The sequence below is a fragment of the Ambystoma mexicanum genome, chromosome 4p (genome assembly GCF_040938575.1).
Source record: "Ambystoma mexicanum isolate Mex_15411 chromosome 4p, UKY_AmexF1_1, whole genome shotgun sequence".
In the NCBI taxonomy this organism is placed as follows: Eukaryota; Metazoa; Chordata; class Amphibia; order Caudata; family Ambystomatidae; genus Ambystoma; species Ambystoma mexicanum.
Window position 1 is genome coordinate 786255438 of NC_090927.1, and position 17565 is coordinate 786273002.

A 17565-nucleotide genomic window follows, 5' to 3' on the forward strand; every position below is an offset into this window, starting at 1 on the left:
ATCTCTGGCACTACCCCAATTGCTGTCAGGCATAGTAATTTGTAGTCGCCTGTCTTTTGCAGCCTCTCCCCCTGCCCCCCTCCTCTCCCTCCCATGTCCTGTATAAGCTAGGCACTACCCCAACAGCCGTCAGGCATAGTAATTTGCAGGTGCCTGTCTTTTGCAGCCTCTTCCCCTCCCCTCCTTCCTCTCTCTCCCCTGTCCTGTGTAGCTAGGCACTACCCCAATTGCCGTCTGGCGTATTGATTGTAGCTGCCTGCCCCCTTCAGCCTCTCGTCCTTCCCCTCTTTCACCTCTTTCATCTTTCTTTCATTGTAGCACTTACTCTTATCACAGTCCCTTGACTTCTGATAAAAGCTTGTCTGTCCTCCCCCCTCCCTCCTTGTTTTCTCCTCCCACTCCCTCCCCAGCACTATCTTGGTAAGTCGCTGACCCTTTTAAGATAGTCAAATGTTGTGTTCCTCTCCTCTTCCCTTCTCCCCACCTCCCCTCCTCCCCTTCTTCTTGTCACTCTTGTCACTCTTGTCACTCTTGCCCTGCAACAATTGCCACCAGGCATACTAATGTTACTGCTTGTATTTTTTCTCCTTTTTTTCCTTCCCTCTCCACTCCCTTATTGTTCCATGCACTTGTACTATCTATTATGATTTGATAGTTATTTTTCACATTCTGATTTGTTTCGAGGACCTGTAAGAATGTTACTGTATTTTCCCATGCTCCCTCCCTCCTTGAAGCGCTTTGAAGCACATTGTGCATAAGCGCTATACAAATAAACAATCAATATGAAAATCAATATCAAGAGGTCCAATATTTGCAATGAAACCAGTGGAAGGAGAAATTGTACATTTCTATGTTTTAATTCTCAGCAAAATACAGCACTCATCGAGTATAGGTTCAGAGAAAGTCAGTGGGAGCTTTCAAGGAAGGTCAGGACAACAACATTTGAAACAAGTGAAAGAATGTCCAAAATCAGCATTCGCAATCGTCTGCCTGACATTAAAATCATACGCAATTACCTATGTATGGAACCTGCCAGTTTGTGCCCTTGACTGACAATACCTCGCAAAACTAGGCCAATTTCACCAGCATAATTGCAGATAATGAATGTGATTCTAATGGTCTGCCTAGGAGTACTGCTGCTGCGTTTCTAAAAGTAGACCGTTACGCAGAAACTCAAATATAAAAAAAAAACATAACTTTATCAAATGCAGACTTCATGTATTTGGATTAATATATGAAAAATCAGTTTCGACAAATTTAAGTAACCATGTGTCTTGGTTCTTTTGCAGATTCCATTGTCATCGGCTTCTGGGTTGGTCTTGCCGTCTTCGTCATTTTCATGTTTTTTGTACTAACGTTGCTGACGAAGACAGGAGCACCGCACCAAGAGTGAGTCTGCCATTGACAGCGAGCACGCATATGACGCACATTACTAAACGTGTCCTCTTCTCAATATTAACAACGTGCATTACTCTTTATGCTTAAACACGTCTTCAAATGCTCGTGACCTGTCCAATTGCTGCCCAGGCAAGCCTTACCCTGCACCAGCCAGGAGTAACTATCTCTGCCTAACGTCCCAGAAACTGCACAAACTTCCTCTTATATTAAGTAACCGAATTTAACTTGTAACTCCAGAATTCAGGAAAGTCTTAGTTCGTTTCTTATCCCCAACTTTAATTGATGGTTGGTGATTTCTTGCAATATGGTGTAAATAAATCACACTAATGAGTGCACAGGATTATTCATAGTAATGGAGCACAAACAATCCTAAGGGGAGAAAGGCGGTGTGGCTCTACCAATACATTTTTTTTTAAATTAATGAATTAAAATGGTGCATTTTCAGGACAATTTCTAAAAAAGAAAGTGGTAAAATGCCATCCAATCAGTTCTGCAGTGTGACCTATGAAAATAGCCAATGTAATGAGAGGCCACCATCAGTACACATGAGTATTTTCCGGCATATTTTCAGGATGATGGTGCCCACGACATATGCCAGAATGTTCTGTATAATGCCAGTACTGCCACTGTAAGAATATATTTGTGTTAGCTTTGCTCAATAATGCCAGTTCTGCAGTTGTAAGAATACATTCATGATGGATTTGCACTATAAAGCCATTACTACCTGTGAAGGAATGCACTTATCTTGACTTTATTGCCAGTATTTGCCCTTTTAAGGACATCCTCTGTGATGGCGTTACCCACAATGTGCCATTACTACCACTGTAAAGACATGCCTATGATGATTTTGTCCAACAAGGCCATCACTGCCACTGTAAGAATACACTCATCTTGGCTTTGCCCAATAATGGCAGTACTGTGACCACAAGCACACACCCATGATGCAAGTATTTGCCATTGTAAGAATGAATTTTCTGATAGCTTTGCCCAAAAAAGCCAGTATTTCCCCGTTAACAAGTGCTGGGTGAAAATTCCACCCCCAGAGCGAAAAAAGTCCAAAATTTGCACTGGAATCCGCTCCTGCCCGTTCCATGAAATGAGCCGCCGCCACCACTGAAATTTCACCACCATAAAATTTTGCCAGGTTTTTTTTGTGGTTCGCGCAGAGCTTTGGGAACTTCGTGCACCAATGACCGATTTCATCCAAGCGAACCAGCCACCATCAACCCAGTAAATTACGTGCCCCACCGCATTGCGCAGTGTGTGCAATGAAACAAGAAAAACGGTTTGGGTTTTATTTTGTATCATGTGATGAAACCGTGTGTTGTTTCATTTTCGTGTTGGTTTCGTGTAGCAGAAAGAGAAGCTTTGTGTGTTTTCAATCCATGCTGGTTTCACACAACAGTACGGAAAACTTTGCCCGGTTCTTTCCTGACCCATGTTGGTTTCGAGCTGTGCCACAAGAAACTTTGTGTGCTTCTTTTCCGACCCGTGTTGGTTTTGCACAGTAACATGAGAATCTTTACACTGTTCTTTCCTGACCTGTGTTACTTTTGCTCTGTGCTACATGAAACTTTGCGCTGCTCTTTTCCAACCTGTGTTGGTTTTGCAGAACGAAACAATAAACTTTACCATGACTCATTTCTATTTGTGCTAGTATTGTGCTGCGGCACAAGAAACTTTGCATGTTTCTTTTCAATCCAGGTTGCTTTTGCATGGTGAACCGAGAAACTTTGTGTAGCTCTTTTGGTGGTTAGTTGGGAAAGTGTGCGTGTGGGTGCATGTGTGTGTGTGTGTGTATGTAAAAGGCAAAGAGAGAGTAAAAAAAAGGTCAAGAAAGACTAGTACCTACATAATCATTTCCTGTAGTGCTGGTCTGCCAGCTTCCCTGTCTTCTGATGGGGCCCCATAACCACCCTTTGCCCCACCAATGCCACAGCTCCCTCACAACGGTCCTGGGGAAAAAACAAAAGACAACGTGGTGGGTAGTTGAGAAAGTGTGTGTGTGTGTGTGTGTACGTTTATGTGTGTGTGTGTGTGTATGTGTAAAAGACAAAGGGAGAGAGTACGAAAAAACTCAAGAAAGACTAGGTACTTATTCATTGCTTGTCTTCAGGCTGGGCCCCATCACCACCCCTTGCCTCGCCAACGCTCCCTCACAACAGTCCTGGGGAGAAAACAAAAGACAAAGTGGTGGTTATTTGGGAACGTGTTTGTGTGTGTGTGTGTTTGTGTATGTGTAAAAGACAAAGGGAGAGAGTCATAAAACAGTCAAGAAAGACTAGATGCTTATCCATTCCTGGAGTGCTGGTCTGCCAGATGCCTTGTCTTCTGGCGCGGCCCCATCACCACCCATTACCCCGCCAATGACACTGCTCCCTCACAATGGTCCTGTGGAGAAAACAAAAGGCAAAGTGGTGGTTAGTTGAGAAAGTGTGTTTGTGTGTGTGCATGTGTGCTTGTGTAAAAGACAAAGAGAGAGATATGGAGTAAACAAACTGTCAGGAAAGACTTATTCTTTCCTGGAGTGATGGTCTGCCAGCTTCCTTGTCTTCTGGCGGAAACCCATCATCACCTCTTGTGCCAGCAATGCCACTGCTCCCTCACAGCGGTCCTGGGGTGAATACAAAAGACAAAGTGGTGGTTAGTTGGGAAAGTGTGCGTGTGTTTGTGTAAAAGAAAACGAGAAAGAGAAAGAGAGAGAGAGTCCAAAAACAGCCAAGACAGGATAGGCACTTATCCTTTTCTAGAGTGATGGTCTGCCAGCTTCCTTGTCTTCTGGTGGGGCCATCACCACCCATTGCCCCACCAACAACATCGCTCCCTCACAACGGTCCTGGGGAGAAAACAAAAGGCAAGGTGGTGGTTAGTTTGGAAAGTGTGTGTTTATGTGAGTGTGTCTAAAAGAAAAAGAGAGAGAGAGATGATCAATAACCAGTCAAGAAAGACTATGTACTTATCCTTTCCTGGACTACTTGTCTATCTGCTTCCTTGTCTTGTGGCAGGGCCCCATCACCCCCCCTAACCCACAACAGTCCTGGGGAGAAAACAAAAGACAAAGTGCTGGTTGGTTGGGAAAGTGTGTGTGTGCTTGTGTGTGTGTAAAAGACAAAGAAAAGAGAAAGGGTGATAATCAATAGCCAGTCAAGAAAGACTAGGTACTTATCCTTTCCTGGAGTGCTGGTCTGACTGATTCCTTGTCTTCTGGTGGAGCCCTATCAACACCTTTTACTCTGCCAATGCCACCACTCTCTCTCAGCAGTCCTGGGGAGAAAAGAAATACAAAGTGGTGGTTAGTTGGGAAAGTGTGTGTGTATGTGTGTGTTTGTGTGTATATATGCATATGCATCATCCAGCTCATACTGGTCTTGTCCTTCTCTTCTACTCTGCTGAGTGTTGGCCGGGATGGAGCTTTTGTCTGCGTGCTTCTTCGCACCTCAACTCAATCACCCGGCTCCTATTGGTCATGTCCTTACTTCTCTGCTAAGTGTGAACCAGGGGTGGGGCACTCGTCGGCTTGATACTCCTCATTCCTCATAGCCCGGTACTCTTCAGGGTGATGCTTCTTGGTGTGTTTATGGGCAATGGGCAAAACATTTTGAAGCAGCATTTTACCACACCCCAGGAGCAACCCACAGAACCAGCATGATTGAACCAAGCCCCCAAGGAGCATCTTGCTTCCCTGTGTCAGCACTGCTGGGATCCCACAACCCAATAGAGCAGTAACATCAGGCACCTGACAAGCACATTTCAGTGCCGTGATTGGGGTCATAAATGGAGATTGTAGTCTTCTTGCTGAGGCACTTTCAGAAGCTCAGTCCCCTATACTTATTATGTACTACTTAACAAGCCTTTCATTATTTAAAACATTCTGACCTTATAACCATAACTTGGTTTTCAAAGCACTTTTTTCCTACAAAGCACTATAATTCTAGTTTTCTGCACATTTGAAGGCATTAATCACCCCACCAAGTTTTCTACGCTCGGTTTAAGGGGGAGGGGGTCTGTCTACACTGCATTCAGTTTAAGGGGGGAGGGGTAACCTTCCTCTTCAATGCTCTCACTGAAGCCCACATCAGACAGTAAGCTGCCAAGGCTGTCATCTGCTGACGTTGCTCTGCTTCCAGGAAACCGGTCCTGCTCCTGCTGTGGTGGTGTGCTGCTGCTGCTTACAGTGGGGAATTTCATCCTTCCACATCCATGAGCTAAAGCCTGCTGACACTGCTCCAACTGGTTTCTGCTGGTGGTGGTCCTGCTCCTGATGGTCCTGGCTGCTGGTGCAAGAAGGGGTTGGTGCTGTTGCTGCAATAAGTTGCTGCTGCTGCTAGTACTTCTCTCCCAAATAGAAGAAGTGTGATGGAGACGTGGAGGTAAGGCTGCATTTATATAAGGTGGGCCACATACAAGTTATCCAATTTCGACACAACATTTCACTCAGCCCTGCTGAGAAACATACGCAAGGCGAATGCACAAAGCGTTCACTGGCATGGGTCGTGTTACTCATAATGCAATGCACAAGCGCACTACACATTTTCAAAGTATGAGTCATTGGCCTGAAACTGATACCGAAACTGAAATGGACAGAGAAGGGTGTGTGAATGAAAGCGGGACCAACATGTTTGAAAAACGTGTCCGAAACACAACGTAAAGCAAATGTGCGCATTCACAAAGAAATGTCAAAGACAAGGTCTCGGAATGAATCTGCTAATTATCAACAAAAGAAAGAAATCGACGAAGCTGGGAACGAGAAGAAGAACCATCTCTTACTTAACAACTTTGTAGTGGATGGCCATAAAGGTGAGAGAACTGTTAGAAACAGAGAGAAAGACAGCTTCCGCAGCTTTCTGTGACCTAGGGATTCAGAGTAAATCAAGTACAAGAGCCTCACAAGTAGCCTAGCAACGACGTTCACTAGAAGCTCTTACTTTGAAGCAGTGCTTGTGGAATACACACAGCATTTGTTTGCACAAGGAAACGCAGAACTCCAAACTTTAGACATTACCTGTCTGCAAGAGACGTGGTTACAAAAACAACCTTTATGTGATGGATATCTCACGTTCCTCAACCCGGCTCTTCTGGGGCCAGCAGGGCGTCCCTCTTCAGGTCTGCTGACCTTGGTGAAGACTGGAAATTTACTGTCAATGCAAGAATCCATCAATTTAAAGGCATTCAATTACAGTGAATTACTGAGTGAATTACAGGACAGATCTATACTACTGATAAATGGTCATCTGACTGAAGATATACACCCAGTGCCAATTTGGCAAAAAGAAAATCATTAGCTTATCTGGATTACATCTTTATTTCTTCATCATTGATCCCAGAGCTGGATACTATGAAAGTTATCCTAACAACTAAGAGTGACCATTGAATGCTGACCCTAACCTGGAAAGTATCCCAAGAAAGACTCGCTTTGAAGAATTTACCAACTCTACATGTCACAAATGGGAAAAATAGACTAAGAATAAATCTGGAAGAAGCTGCTTTATTGACTTCAAAATACCTGACTAGTGCCAAGGTTGGGAATGCCATTCTAGACTATGAGTGGTTGCTAGTCCCATATCGAATGATGGACCGTAAAGGCCCCAAGATACTCTCCAATAATGACCATGCTTACCATCAGCAGCTGGTTGACAAAAGGAAGGGATTCCGAGCTGAATTAACGAACATTGAAATTTGAGGGACAGGAAGATCGGTTGATTCGAGCTAAAAGAAGTAAACAAAGATACAAAAATTGGCTCTGTCTAAAGCTCAACGGTTGCAGTGGGGCGCAGAGTGTATTCTCAAAATCTTGGCTAATAAAAACTCTAGATTACTCTGGTTGCTTCTGAATAGGCAAAATAATCAAACTTACTTCAGATGTTTCCAAGTCAGCCTCGGTGAAGCATTTTACAGATCTACATGCTAAGAGAGGTACTTGGGTAAACCATGCTGAGGACTTTCAACAAATAAAATGGGAAATTGAGTGGGATCGTGAGGAACTCTTGACCCAAATCAAGCACTTAAAATCATCACAAGCCCTAGGCCCAGATGGCCTGACTAATATGATTTTAAAATCTAATCCAGATGCATGGGTTGACCTTTGTCAATCTCTATTCAAGGCAATTATGGAAGCAAAACAGATTCCCCTGACCTGGAAAAATGTGGTTTTAATACCAATTTTTAAACAAGGGGATAGGGTGAGTACCACTAACTTTCATCCCATAGCATTATTGGACCTGTTAGGAAAGCTATTTGCTGCAATGCTTCTGCGATGACTCACCAATTGGTCAATTGAAAACAACAGGAGGGACGATAGACAGACTGGATTTGTGAAGGGCGTGGGCACTCATTTTAATATCATGGTATTTAACTTGTTGAAATTGGAAATGATAAGCGCAAAAACCAAATTCTTTGCAGTATTCATTGATTTAAAACAGGCGTTTGTCAGTGTTGACCGAGGCAATCTATCGAACAAACTTCGGACTTGGAACTGTCCGCTAGATCTGATAGACACTATACAGGCCCTTTATTCAAACACCACGATCCAGGTGAGAGTCTCCAAACAAGCAGTGGTGACAAATAAGATCACCACGTGGAATGGCCTGAAGCAGAGCTGCCACACTATTCAAATTATACATCTCGGACATAGCGGCACACCAGAACAGAATAAGAGCCAATACTGCTATCTTAAATGACACATTGGTGCCATGAATGATCTACGCTGATGATCTAGTCCTCCTAGATAAAACCCAGATAGGATTGCAAAGACGATTGACTGCGTTTGCCACCTAGTTCAACCAAAATGGGCTAACAATAAATACTTCAAAGACGCAAACAATGTTTTTTGTAGCCAACAAGGTGCCACCAAACGGAAGCTGGCTGAATTCTTGGGACCTAACAAATTGGTGCAAGTTCCAACACTAAAATACATGGGACTCTGGATCAATTCATGTATAGGAGAGCACGAGTGGGAAGCAGCCTTGAAAATAAAGGCACAGTCTTTGGCCCCACATGCTCTTGGGCTGCATAAGAAATACAGGACATTTTCCCTGATCCCAGTGCTCACCTTGTACCGACAAAAGGTTGTCCCCGATATTATTATTTTGTGCGTAAGCAGCCTTGAATCTAACCTGGCGCATTTGGGACTTGTTAGAAGGTCTCTTTTGGAGAAACGTTCTTGCACTCCCTCAATCTTTCCCAGTACCATGAATAAGATATGAGATTGCAACTCAATCAATGCATTCAATGGTTCTGTGAAAATCGCTTGATCTTTACCACAAAACCATCGTAAATGAACTTGTTCCACCAATAGATATATTGAGATGTACTACACCTAGGTCTCAGAATACGATCCTTAATAGTTGGAAACTCAAATGCACTCAGTGGACAGAAGTGTTGGAGGTGCATTAGAAATTTTGAAGACTAATCCCTTATCAATCAAGAAAAAAGTACAATGGAAAGATTGGATTGACACGCAAGATGCAAAGGCAAGATAAAAAGTTTCTATTAATTGCCCGATAGAAATTCGTGCCATAAATCAATTACCCAGGTACCTTAAAAAAGTCCATGCCCAAAGATCTGTGCCCTCTTTCTTCGATTAAGATTAAACTAGTTACCAACAATAGAGGTGTTGGCATAAAGGAAACAATTGATTTTCAGCGCAGATCTGTTGCTTTTACGATGATTGTAACACCCAATAATCCTTACACCATCTTTTAATGGACTGTCAAGCCCTGACTCATATGAGGACTAAATATAGAGATATGTTACCAATCAATGCTAAGCCGCTCACTGCACAAGAACGAATGACAGCGCTGATAATTGGAGAGCAAAAGACCCTGATTTTTAGAGTTGTGCATTGTTGGATGGAAGTTTCTACTCTGAAAGCTTTTTAAAGAGTGCAATTATATTTGAAACATTTTTTGTAAAAAATGTTCAGGAAATGATGTGAGATAATGAAAGATTTATAATAAACCAAATAATTTTAAAAAATATGTTGTGCGTGTGGGCGAAACAACTGAGCAAAGCTTGTGCTTCGCTTCGGCAGGGTTCACTGCCGGTGGAAGGGAAGCTGGCGCATGATAGGAAAACTTCAGATGACACCACACTTGTGATGTCTGTACCCCAAAATGTCAGTATTGGCCCCTCTAAGAACAGGATTGTAATGGCCTTGCTGAGAAATGGCAGTATTCCCTCTATAAGAACACTATTTTAGATTGTCTTTGCCCCAAAATGCAAGGTCCCCTTGTAAGAACACACTTGTGATGTATTTGCCCCTGTAATAATTCACTTGTTGTAGCTTTACACCAACACGCTAATATCTGCTCTTGTCATTACCCACTTGCAATGACTTTGCTCAAAAATGCCAGTATTTTCCCCAGTAAGAACACACTTGTAAAATGACATCCCTGGCCCCGCCCTCCACAGGCGCATGTGCACACACACATACATATCAGACACTCACTCCAAATCGCCTCACCTATGCACACTTCACATAAATACAAAGACACACACAGGCACACACCTACACAGGCGGCTCACATTCACCGAGACACATATTCACACAATACTCACAGATGCACACTTTTATTTTGTACTTACCTGGCGAGTCTGACAATTGGTCTCATGTCTGGTCCTCTCAGCTCCGCTTACCATCCTCGGCCCACACGGAAGGAGAAGCAGGAAGCATGGAGGGAGTTCCCTCCCTGATTCCATCCTCCAGCATGACCCACAAAAATTACTTTAGAGGAGTGTCAAAATGGAATGCCCTCACAACCATTCCTCCTTGCCGCAACATGCTGGCTGCAGGGATAGAAGCATTGTAGGCCTCCACTTAGGACGAGACCACAACTGAGGTTCTGCAGTACGTTTGTCCCTGCAAATAGTATCAATCATTGTGTCATGCAGAGAGCTCCTGAAATGGAGTATTGTGCTTAACAGAATGGAGGTGGTCAGTGCTTATAGGGGAGGGGAGTGTGCCCTACTGCCTATTGTGCACCGGCTGCCAATCCCAGCACCAAACTCATTCTTCTACCCACTCACTCAGTGCCACCACATATATGGCAGTTCCACCGAGTCCTGTCTGAACACAGCAATAGCCTGCTCCTTAACCCATTTGTGTACTAGCACCGCACGGTTCCAATACCTACAGAACCAACCCAGTTCTTCGTTGATTTTTTGTTTTGTCCTTTCCATTTCTTCCCCATTACAGATCTCGTTCATACCTTGCGTGAAATGAAAGGCGCACAGTCAACCTTTGTGTTGGCCATTGTTGACTGAGCAGTATTCATTCCCCACTCATTTTTTTAGGGCATCCACGCCCGCCTCTTGCAACAAACTGTTCTGTACCAGGTGCCAAAATAACACACGGATGGCCCCTTACTTCCGGTGTAGTGAACAAAGCATTGGGATCAGCTGTCCCCACAAAATTCCTCAAAAACCGAACAACCACATCATTGTAGCTCATCCACAATTGTCATCCCCAAAATCCCTTTTTTCTGTGTGTTTGCCATCTACTTGACAATTCAGTGTCCCCAGATCCAGACTCCAACACTCACTATCTTTGAGCTTGCCGTTGTACAGAAATAAATGGGGGAACCACAATGAATGTAAGAACATGCTACCTCGAATACCTTCCCTCATCTACACTTCTTTTATTTTATTTTACATTGGAATTGTATGTATGTTTTAGCTAGATATATCTTTTATATAGGAAATATTTTCGTTTTGATATGCAGAAATTTAAACCAAATAAAGTACATTATTTCTGATCTCCTCATTAAGGATGGTCCAGCCTTAAGGTGCTCCACGCAAAAACCATTTTGAACATTGAAAAACATTATTTGATTCGACTTGAGCCACTATAGAGATGGCTCGTGAGTGGAATCAAGCCTAGTCAGTAAATGTCTGATTGAAATGGCTCAATTCAATTTGAGCGCATGGATCACTATGATTGGAATTGTGTTACACCTTTTTTGAACAGTAGATATACATTGATTCAAATCAGCTTAATGTCTTTCAAACCATAGGAAACTTCGAAATGTGTTGGGTTGGCTCTAGTTAGTAAGAGAAACTCTAAGCAGAAAAAGGTGCCTATTATTAACAATGTTCGGAGATTAAGGGCCTAATTTATGGAATTTTTCAGCATGCAAAAGTCCATTTACTGATTAATGGAACTCACTTTGCATGCATTTCCGGGTCCTTCCGGGTACTTCGAGAAGGTCCATCCTGTCTCTGCATGCAGTCGAGCGAAAGTGTGGGTGGAGCCTACGCAAAGAAGTACACAGGGTGCGGAACATGAATATTCCCCATTCCCCACGCAAAATGAGGAAGAACAAGGCATTACATGGGCTTGTTGTGGGACGGCCTGCGCAAGGAAATTGCACGCCCACCACTGTGCAAACCCAAGCGTGTTCATGGATCTGACCATGTAACGACACGTCGGGGAAATCACAATGCAAATCTCATGAACTCACTGCCACATGAAGGCATGCGCAAAGTCCCAAACGCATAGGAATAAATGTGCAAAGGCAAGGTCTGATCAGGAATATAGGGGTGCGGGCACACAGTTGGAGTGCCAATTGCAGTTAGGGGTGCACGTATGCAGATTAGTGGGTTGCAGCCTTCATTTTCAGGGGTTCGCATGCAGATATACGGGGGGCTGACTTGAGTTGCGAGTCATGCAACGCATATTTTTGGGGTGAAGTAATGGGTCGTGGGGGACCCAAGACAGTGTTGCCGGGGTGCTGTCTTGGTTGCGGGGAGATGGCACGCATTATTTCCGGAGTACATGACTTCGCAGACGAGGAGGGCACAAAGGTTGGTACATGTGGCTGGATCTCCTTTGCATGCAGCTGTGTCGTGGGCGTTCCAGCCGCTTCTTGCGCGCAGGGTAATTTTGCAGTTGAAATTCCAATACGCAGTACGCGCATAACATGCTTTTGCGTGCAGGTACGCACAAAGTGGTGTTACGCGCAGAGTACTTTGCGAGGTCTATGCACATTTTCTATTAATCAGGCCCCAATGTGATATGACTGGAGAAACGTCAGCTTGCTGGAAGAGGGCTATTAGAACTTCTCCTCGTCGTCTCTTCTAAACTAAACTAAACAATCTAAGTAATCAGTTTAATTCCTTCAACATCGATGGCAACAATATCAAAGTTCCCAGCGAGGTAAATCCCTGGGCTTCTACCTCAACTCTGCTCTGAATCTAAAGATATAGGTCCATGTCATTTCCTCTGCCACAGCTTACACTTGTAAGCTAATTAACGTTTGTAGGCCTTTCCTATCCACAGCCAGGCCTTTCCTATCCACAGCCAGCTGTACCACTCTGGCCAGAGCTCTAATTTTATCATAATTAGACTACTGCAGCGCCCTATATCTAGGCTCCAGTAAATACAACATAGCCAAACTCCAAACCCTACAGAATAATGCCTTAAGATCAGTTTTCAATATTCCCAGAACTCAGCACATCTCAGCTGTCAGGCGCAGCACTAAGTGGCTGGCAGTCACAGATAGGATTCATCTTAAATCGCTAACCCTCATGCATAAATGTCTAGCCAACTATGCCCCTAAATATCTAGTTGACAAATTTACCAAAAAACTTCAGATCGCCCACTGAGAACCATACACTCAAACTGCCTGAATGTACCTGGATATAAACTCCAGAAAGCAGGTGGAAGTAGCTTTCCAGTGATGGCAGCTAAACTCTGGAACTCACTACCTATTAACATCCGAGTAGAACCCTCCTACTTTAGTTTTAGAAAGAGCACGAAATCCTGGCTCCTCTGCCGTGATGTATAAATATGTTTTCAGCTCATGATCCGTGTATTTATCTGTATGTAACACCTGCTATTATGTGTACATATGTGTAAATACTTGTGATTTCCCTATTACTGTCTGTATGCAATTTATGTATGTAATTTCTGTACGTAATTTCTGCAATATTGTAACGCGCCCAGATACCTGCGGGTTTGGAGCGCTATACAAATAAACCAATTGATCAATGCTGGCATATTCGACGGTGCAGTCCTCCTAATCTATTCAGTCATTTACTGAATGGCCTTGTGGTTAGGATAAGTGATGGACCAACTAAAACTTATTTTGTTCCGAGACACCCCCAAAAGAGGGCACTATCAAGTGTTCCAATAGCCAAGTTGTAAACAGGACAACTACACGTCCTTCTCGTGCTAGCTATATTTATGTTGCCCTCATGAATTGCAGTCTCTCATATTACCTCCCCACCACAAACGGCACACCTCTACAACTGAACCCCTTACTGAAAACCATCCCCAGTATTGTTGTCCCCTACCTATATAGCTAGAGACCTTACCCCAATTCCCCTTAGAGAAGCTGTTCCTCAGTCACCGCACCCCGGGTGACTGAATTCCTCCCACTGCACTTATTTTATTTGGGCCAGAACTTGGTATATGGTCTGCTGCGCATCTCCTTATTTATATCAACAGCAGAACAGCACAGTGCCTTGATGTGTCTGGGTTTAGTGAGCTTAACAAATGCAAAAATAAATAAATAAACCCCATCTTCAGCAACCGTTGTCCCAACCCACCCCTCTCAGGTCTGAAAACAGCAATAAGGCAGTTGTAGGCACCTGGCTATGGGTGCCTATGGTGTTGGACTAGCAGGCAGTATCCACTATGGGCACAATCCATTTACAACTTACCACAGAACACAGTCTCATTGTCGGCCATGCTAGCCTACAATTCTTTATCATACCTAGCCCTTGCTAGTACCCCAGAATTCACGTGTGCATTCCAGATGATATACATTTATTCAGAAAGAGTCACCAACTAAATAAATAAACCGAAATAAAAAATGAGGACACTGCAGCACCTAATGTAGCAAGATGAGATCTCCTCAACTTCCCACTTTCTCATCCTTTCATTTGTGTCGTCCAAAAGGTGGGCCCCTAATGGTTTCATAATCCTCACATAAGCAAACATCTTCACCTTCTCTTCAGTCCATTCTCACCACAGCCCCTTCTGTTTCGCCTTTCTCTCCCTCCTCCCCTGCAGCCCTTTTCCACTGCCCCCATGTTTCCAATAGTCCCATCATTGGACTATGTGAGGAACCTGAGGATGTCCACACTTCCTTCTCCCCAACATCCTCTACTCAGGTGGCCAGGGAAAGGCCATCCTTTTTGGATCCTGAGTGAGCGAGGATCACCTGTTTAGGGTAGACTTGGGGAATGGTAAGGGGATGTCCTTGGGTGAGACACTGTATTACCCATTTCCATTCCATGATGAACCCAGCCACATTTATGGGATATTGTTATCCCTGTCCCTATGCCGGCCAGGCAATTGGGCCTGAGGACACACACCTGCAACCTGTCAAACGGTTGCAGTTGTATAAAAGGTGAAGCCAACAAGGTGAAGAGAGGGACCATCAGGAGAGAAGCCAGGCTGAGCGTTGCAGGCCTGAATAGGGGCAAATCATGCAGAGAAAGAGGCGGTCGACAAGGGTCCTGTCGGGAAACCAGGATGCCAGCAAGAATCCAAAAGGAACTGTGGTGCTCATGCCTGGAGGGGCTGTGCAAGGGCCACAGTGGAGGAGCCTCACTGGTTCAGTGTCCACAGCAGTAGCTGTGAGCCAGAGTAAGAAATCCGATAGCTGTAAACTACTGGCAGCATCCGCTGGAAGCGAGCGGAACTGCCGGCAATCCACAGAGAGAGAGTAGTGAACTGTGAGCAGGGCTCGCTATCCATCGGGAACATGTATGCGGAGCAGAGCAAGAGAAGACAGCCACCCGGAGGAGACGCCAGGGACCATTGAGAAAGCAGAAGGGAACACTCAAACCGTGGCGCACCTGGGGGCAGTTACGTGGCAAAGGTGAATGCCGAATGAACGAAAGATCATGCGCAGGATACAGTGAACAAAGTAAAGGGTTGTGATGCATACTACTAATAAGAGGAACTATGAGCAAAGAGGTAAGAACTTTGAACTATTGAATACCAAACTAAAAGAAGGCTTTTGATCAGCACATCAACGCTTTTGATAAACCTATGAACAGCTGACAAGTTTGTCCGAAGTACATTTACTTTATATTGAAAGCAAAGAACAAATCTTATGAAATACCAGTATGGAACATTGCTGAGGAGTATGAGAGCAATGTGGTTAAGGTAAAAGAGCACAATAAGTGAACTGTATGAAAGAACTCAGTGTGGCAAAGTCCAGAGACTGGCCAGAGGAAATCATGTTGTGGCAAAGCCAAAAGGCTGGCAAGGAGAAAGCCAAGTGAGTGTTAACCAGAACACATGTGCAGTTACAGAAGAACCTTTGTGGACAAGCAAGCCTAGGGTGACCGGTTACGTGACCTGTAGTAGGTGGAACGTGTGGACCGTGTGGACTGTGTGGTCAGACAACTGCACCTAGTCTGGGGATACCCTATCTGTTAAAGCCAAAGAAACATACAGAAAATGAATACAAGTGCATGAAAGAGATTGCTAAAGTGAAGCAGAAAAAAGCAGTCTATATGAATTGTCCAGAACTAAAAGGAGTATAAAGTTGACCGAGAACTACTTTTCATATTGAGAGACTGAACTTAAGTACAAGTTGGCAAGCTGAGCAAGTTGATGTCTTGGGGGAGGGAAACCTGAGAAGTTATACGTTTTGGTGAGGCCTTAGGAGAAGAGACTCCTGAAGCCATTTTGGAAGTAGGTTGCCTTTCTAGAGAAGGGAACGCAGAGACTTTGTGAAACTGTCTTCAACTTGGGGAAGGGGAGCTGGAAAGCAATCCTGGAGCTGGAATGAGCTCAGAACTTTATTGTGACCACTGTTTATTTTACTACTGACATCCCTACACATTGTTTGGCTTTAATTGGGCAATTATAGGTATTGGACACAAACAGATTTGTAAGTTTAACTTACTGAGTCAGACTTTCCTTAGTTTCGTTAGGTAGAGCACTCCCACCTAAACATAAGGCAGGCTAGGCCATCCTGGCATTTAAGGAAATACATTACTTTTGTTGAACTTTGAATCTATTGTCTGTGTCTTGCTTCAAGATGTCTTCACAACATCCCCTCATTCCCATTATGGGGAAGCTCCAAGATTTACATGCACTCTTCCTTGTTTACCGTTTGCAAGGGCCCACCCCAACTGATACTTCCTCGACATCCTCTGTGTATATGTACTTCATCTCTTTAGTTTCCACCTCCCCCTGTTTCCAATCGCGGTCCAAACAACCAGCCACCTTGCCATGTCCTCAACTCTCGGCAGCCTGACAACATCCTTAGCTGCTTTCGCCTCTGACCCTTCTGTCCACTGCTCTTGTATACTGACCCAACACCACCGACCATCGATTCTGCAGTCGGTATACTCAACTCTTATAATATACTTCCATTGCCTTCCTCAACCATATCAGAACTCCCGCCATATCCTTCCAGCTACACCCATGCCAATTCTTCCTGGCCCAGCACACCATGCACTTCTGCTTCTAACATCTCTAGGTCTCCATGCAGCTGGTCTCTACCTCTCATTGCCAGAAGAGCAGTCACCTGGTCCCCCGTTTCTTTGAATGCCATCCTGCCATTGCCCAGAAAACCATATCCCACTGATGTTTAATCGCACCATCTCACAACCTCTCTCTGAACACACCATGTAGGTCCACCCAAGGCTCACACAGTCCTCCTCAGTTTGACATGTGTGTCCCTTGCGTACCCCTGATCATCGCTCCCATTCCCCGCTCCCTTTATGTGTGCTTGACATGAAAACTCTCACCACCTCATTCCCAATCACAAACCGCCCACCAGCTTTCCACCTCCCAAGCCTTGAGCCAGTCACTGTCCCTGAACTCCTATCCGAACCCATCACTGCCTGCCCCTTCCTACGTCCTCTCCCTGCACCTGCCCTGAACGACATTCACCCTGCTCAGTCTACCCTGCCCCCTGCCCACTTCAGCCCTGCCTGTCCCTAGCATAGGACATGTACTAGGCCTCGACTCTCTATGCCGTTCCCTCTCACACCCTGCACCACACCGCCTTCATATAAGTAATTTGTCTCCTAATAGTAATTATTATAAGATTAAAAACAATAATAATAATGATAATATAATTTGTAGAGTGCAACCTTCTCGACTGAAGTGGTATCTTGATACTATGAACACAATGGCAAGGCAGGGGCTTGGAGATGAGAAGTGCAGCGTCAGGTGCAGTTTGGTTCAGGCTCTCTTAG

The 17565-nt window shown here is 44.4% G+C and overlaps 1 protein-coding gene across 1 annotated transcript in view; it reads left to right on the top strand.

Annotated features, from left to right (window-relative positions):
• Positions 1-17565, top strand: part of MRAP2 (melanocortin 2 receptor accessory protein 2) — an 880612-nt gene that overhangs the window by 602269 nt on the left and 260778 nt on the right. The window contains exon 3 of the mRNA XM_069606331.1: positions 1290-1389. Coding sequence (XP_069462432.1) covers positions 1290-1389 — 100 coding nt within the window. The remainder of the gene's footprint in view (positions 1-1289; positions 1390-17565) is intronic.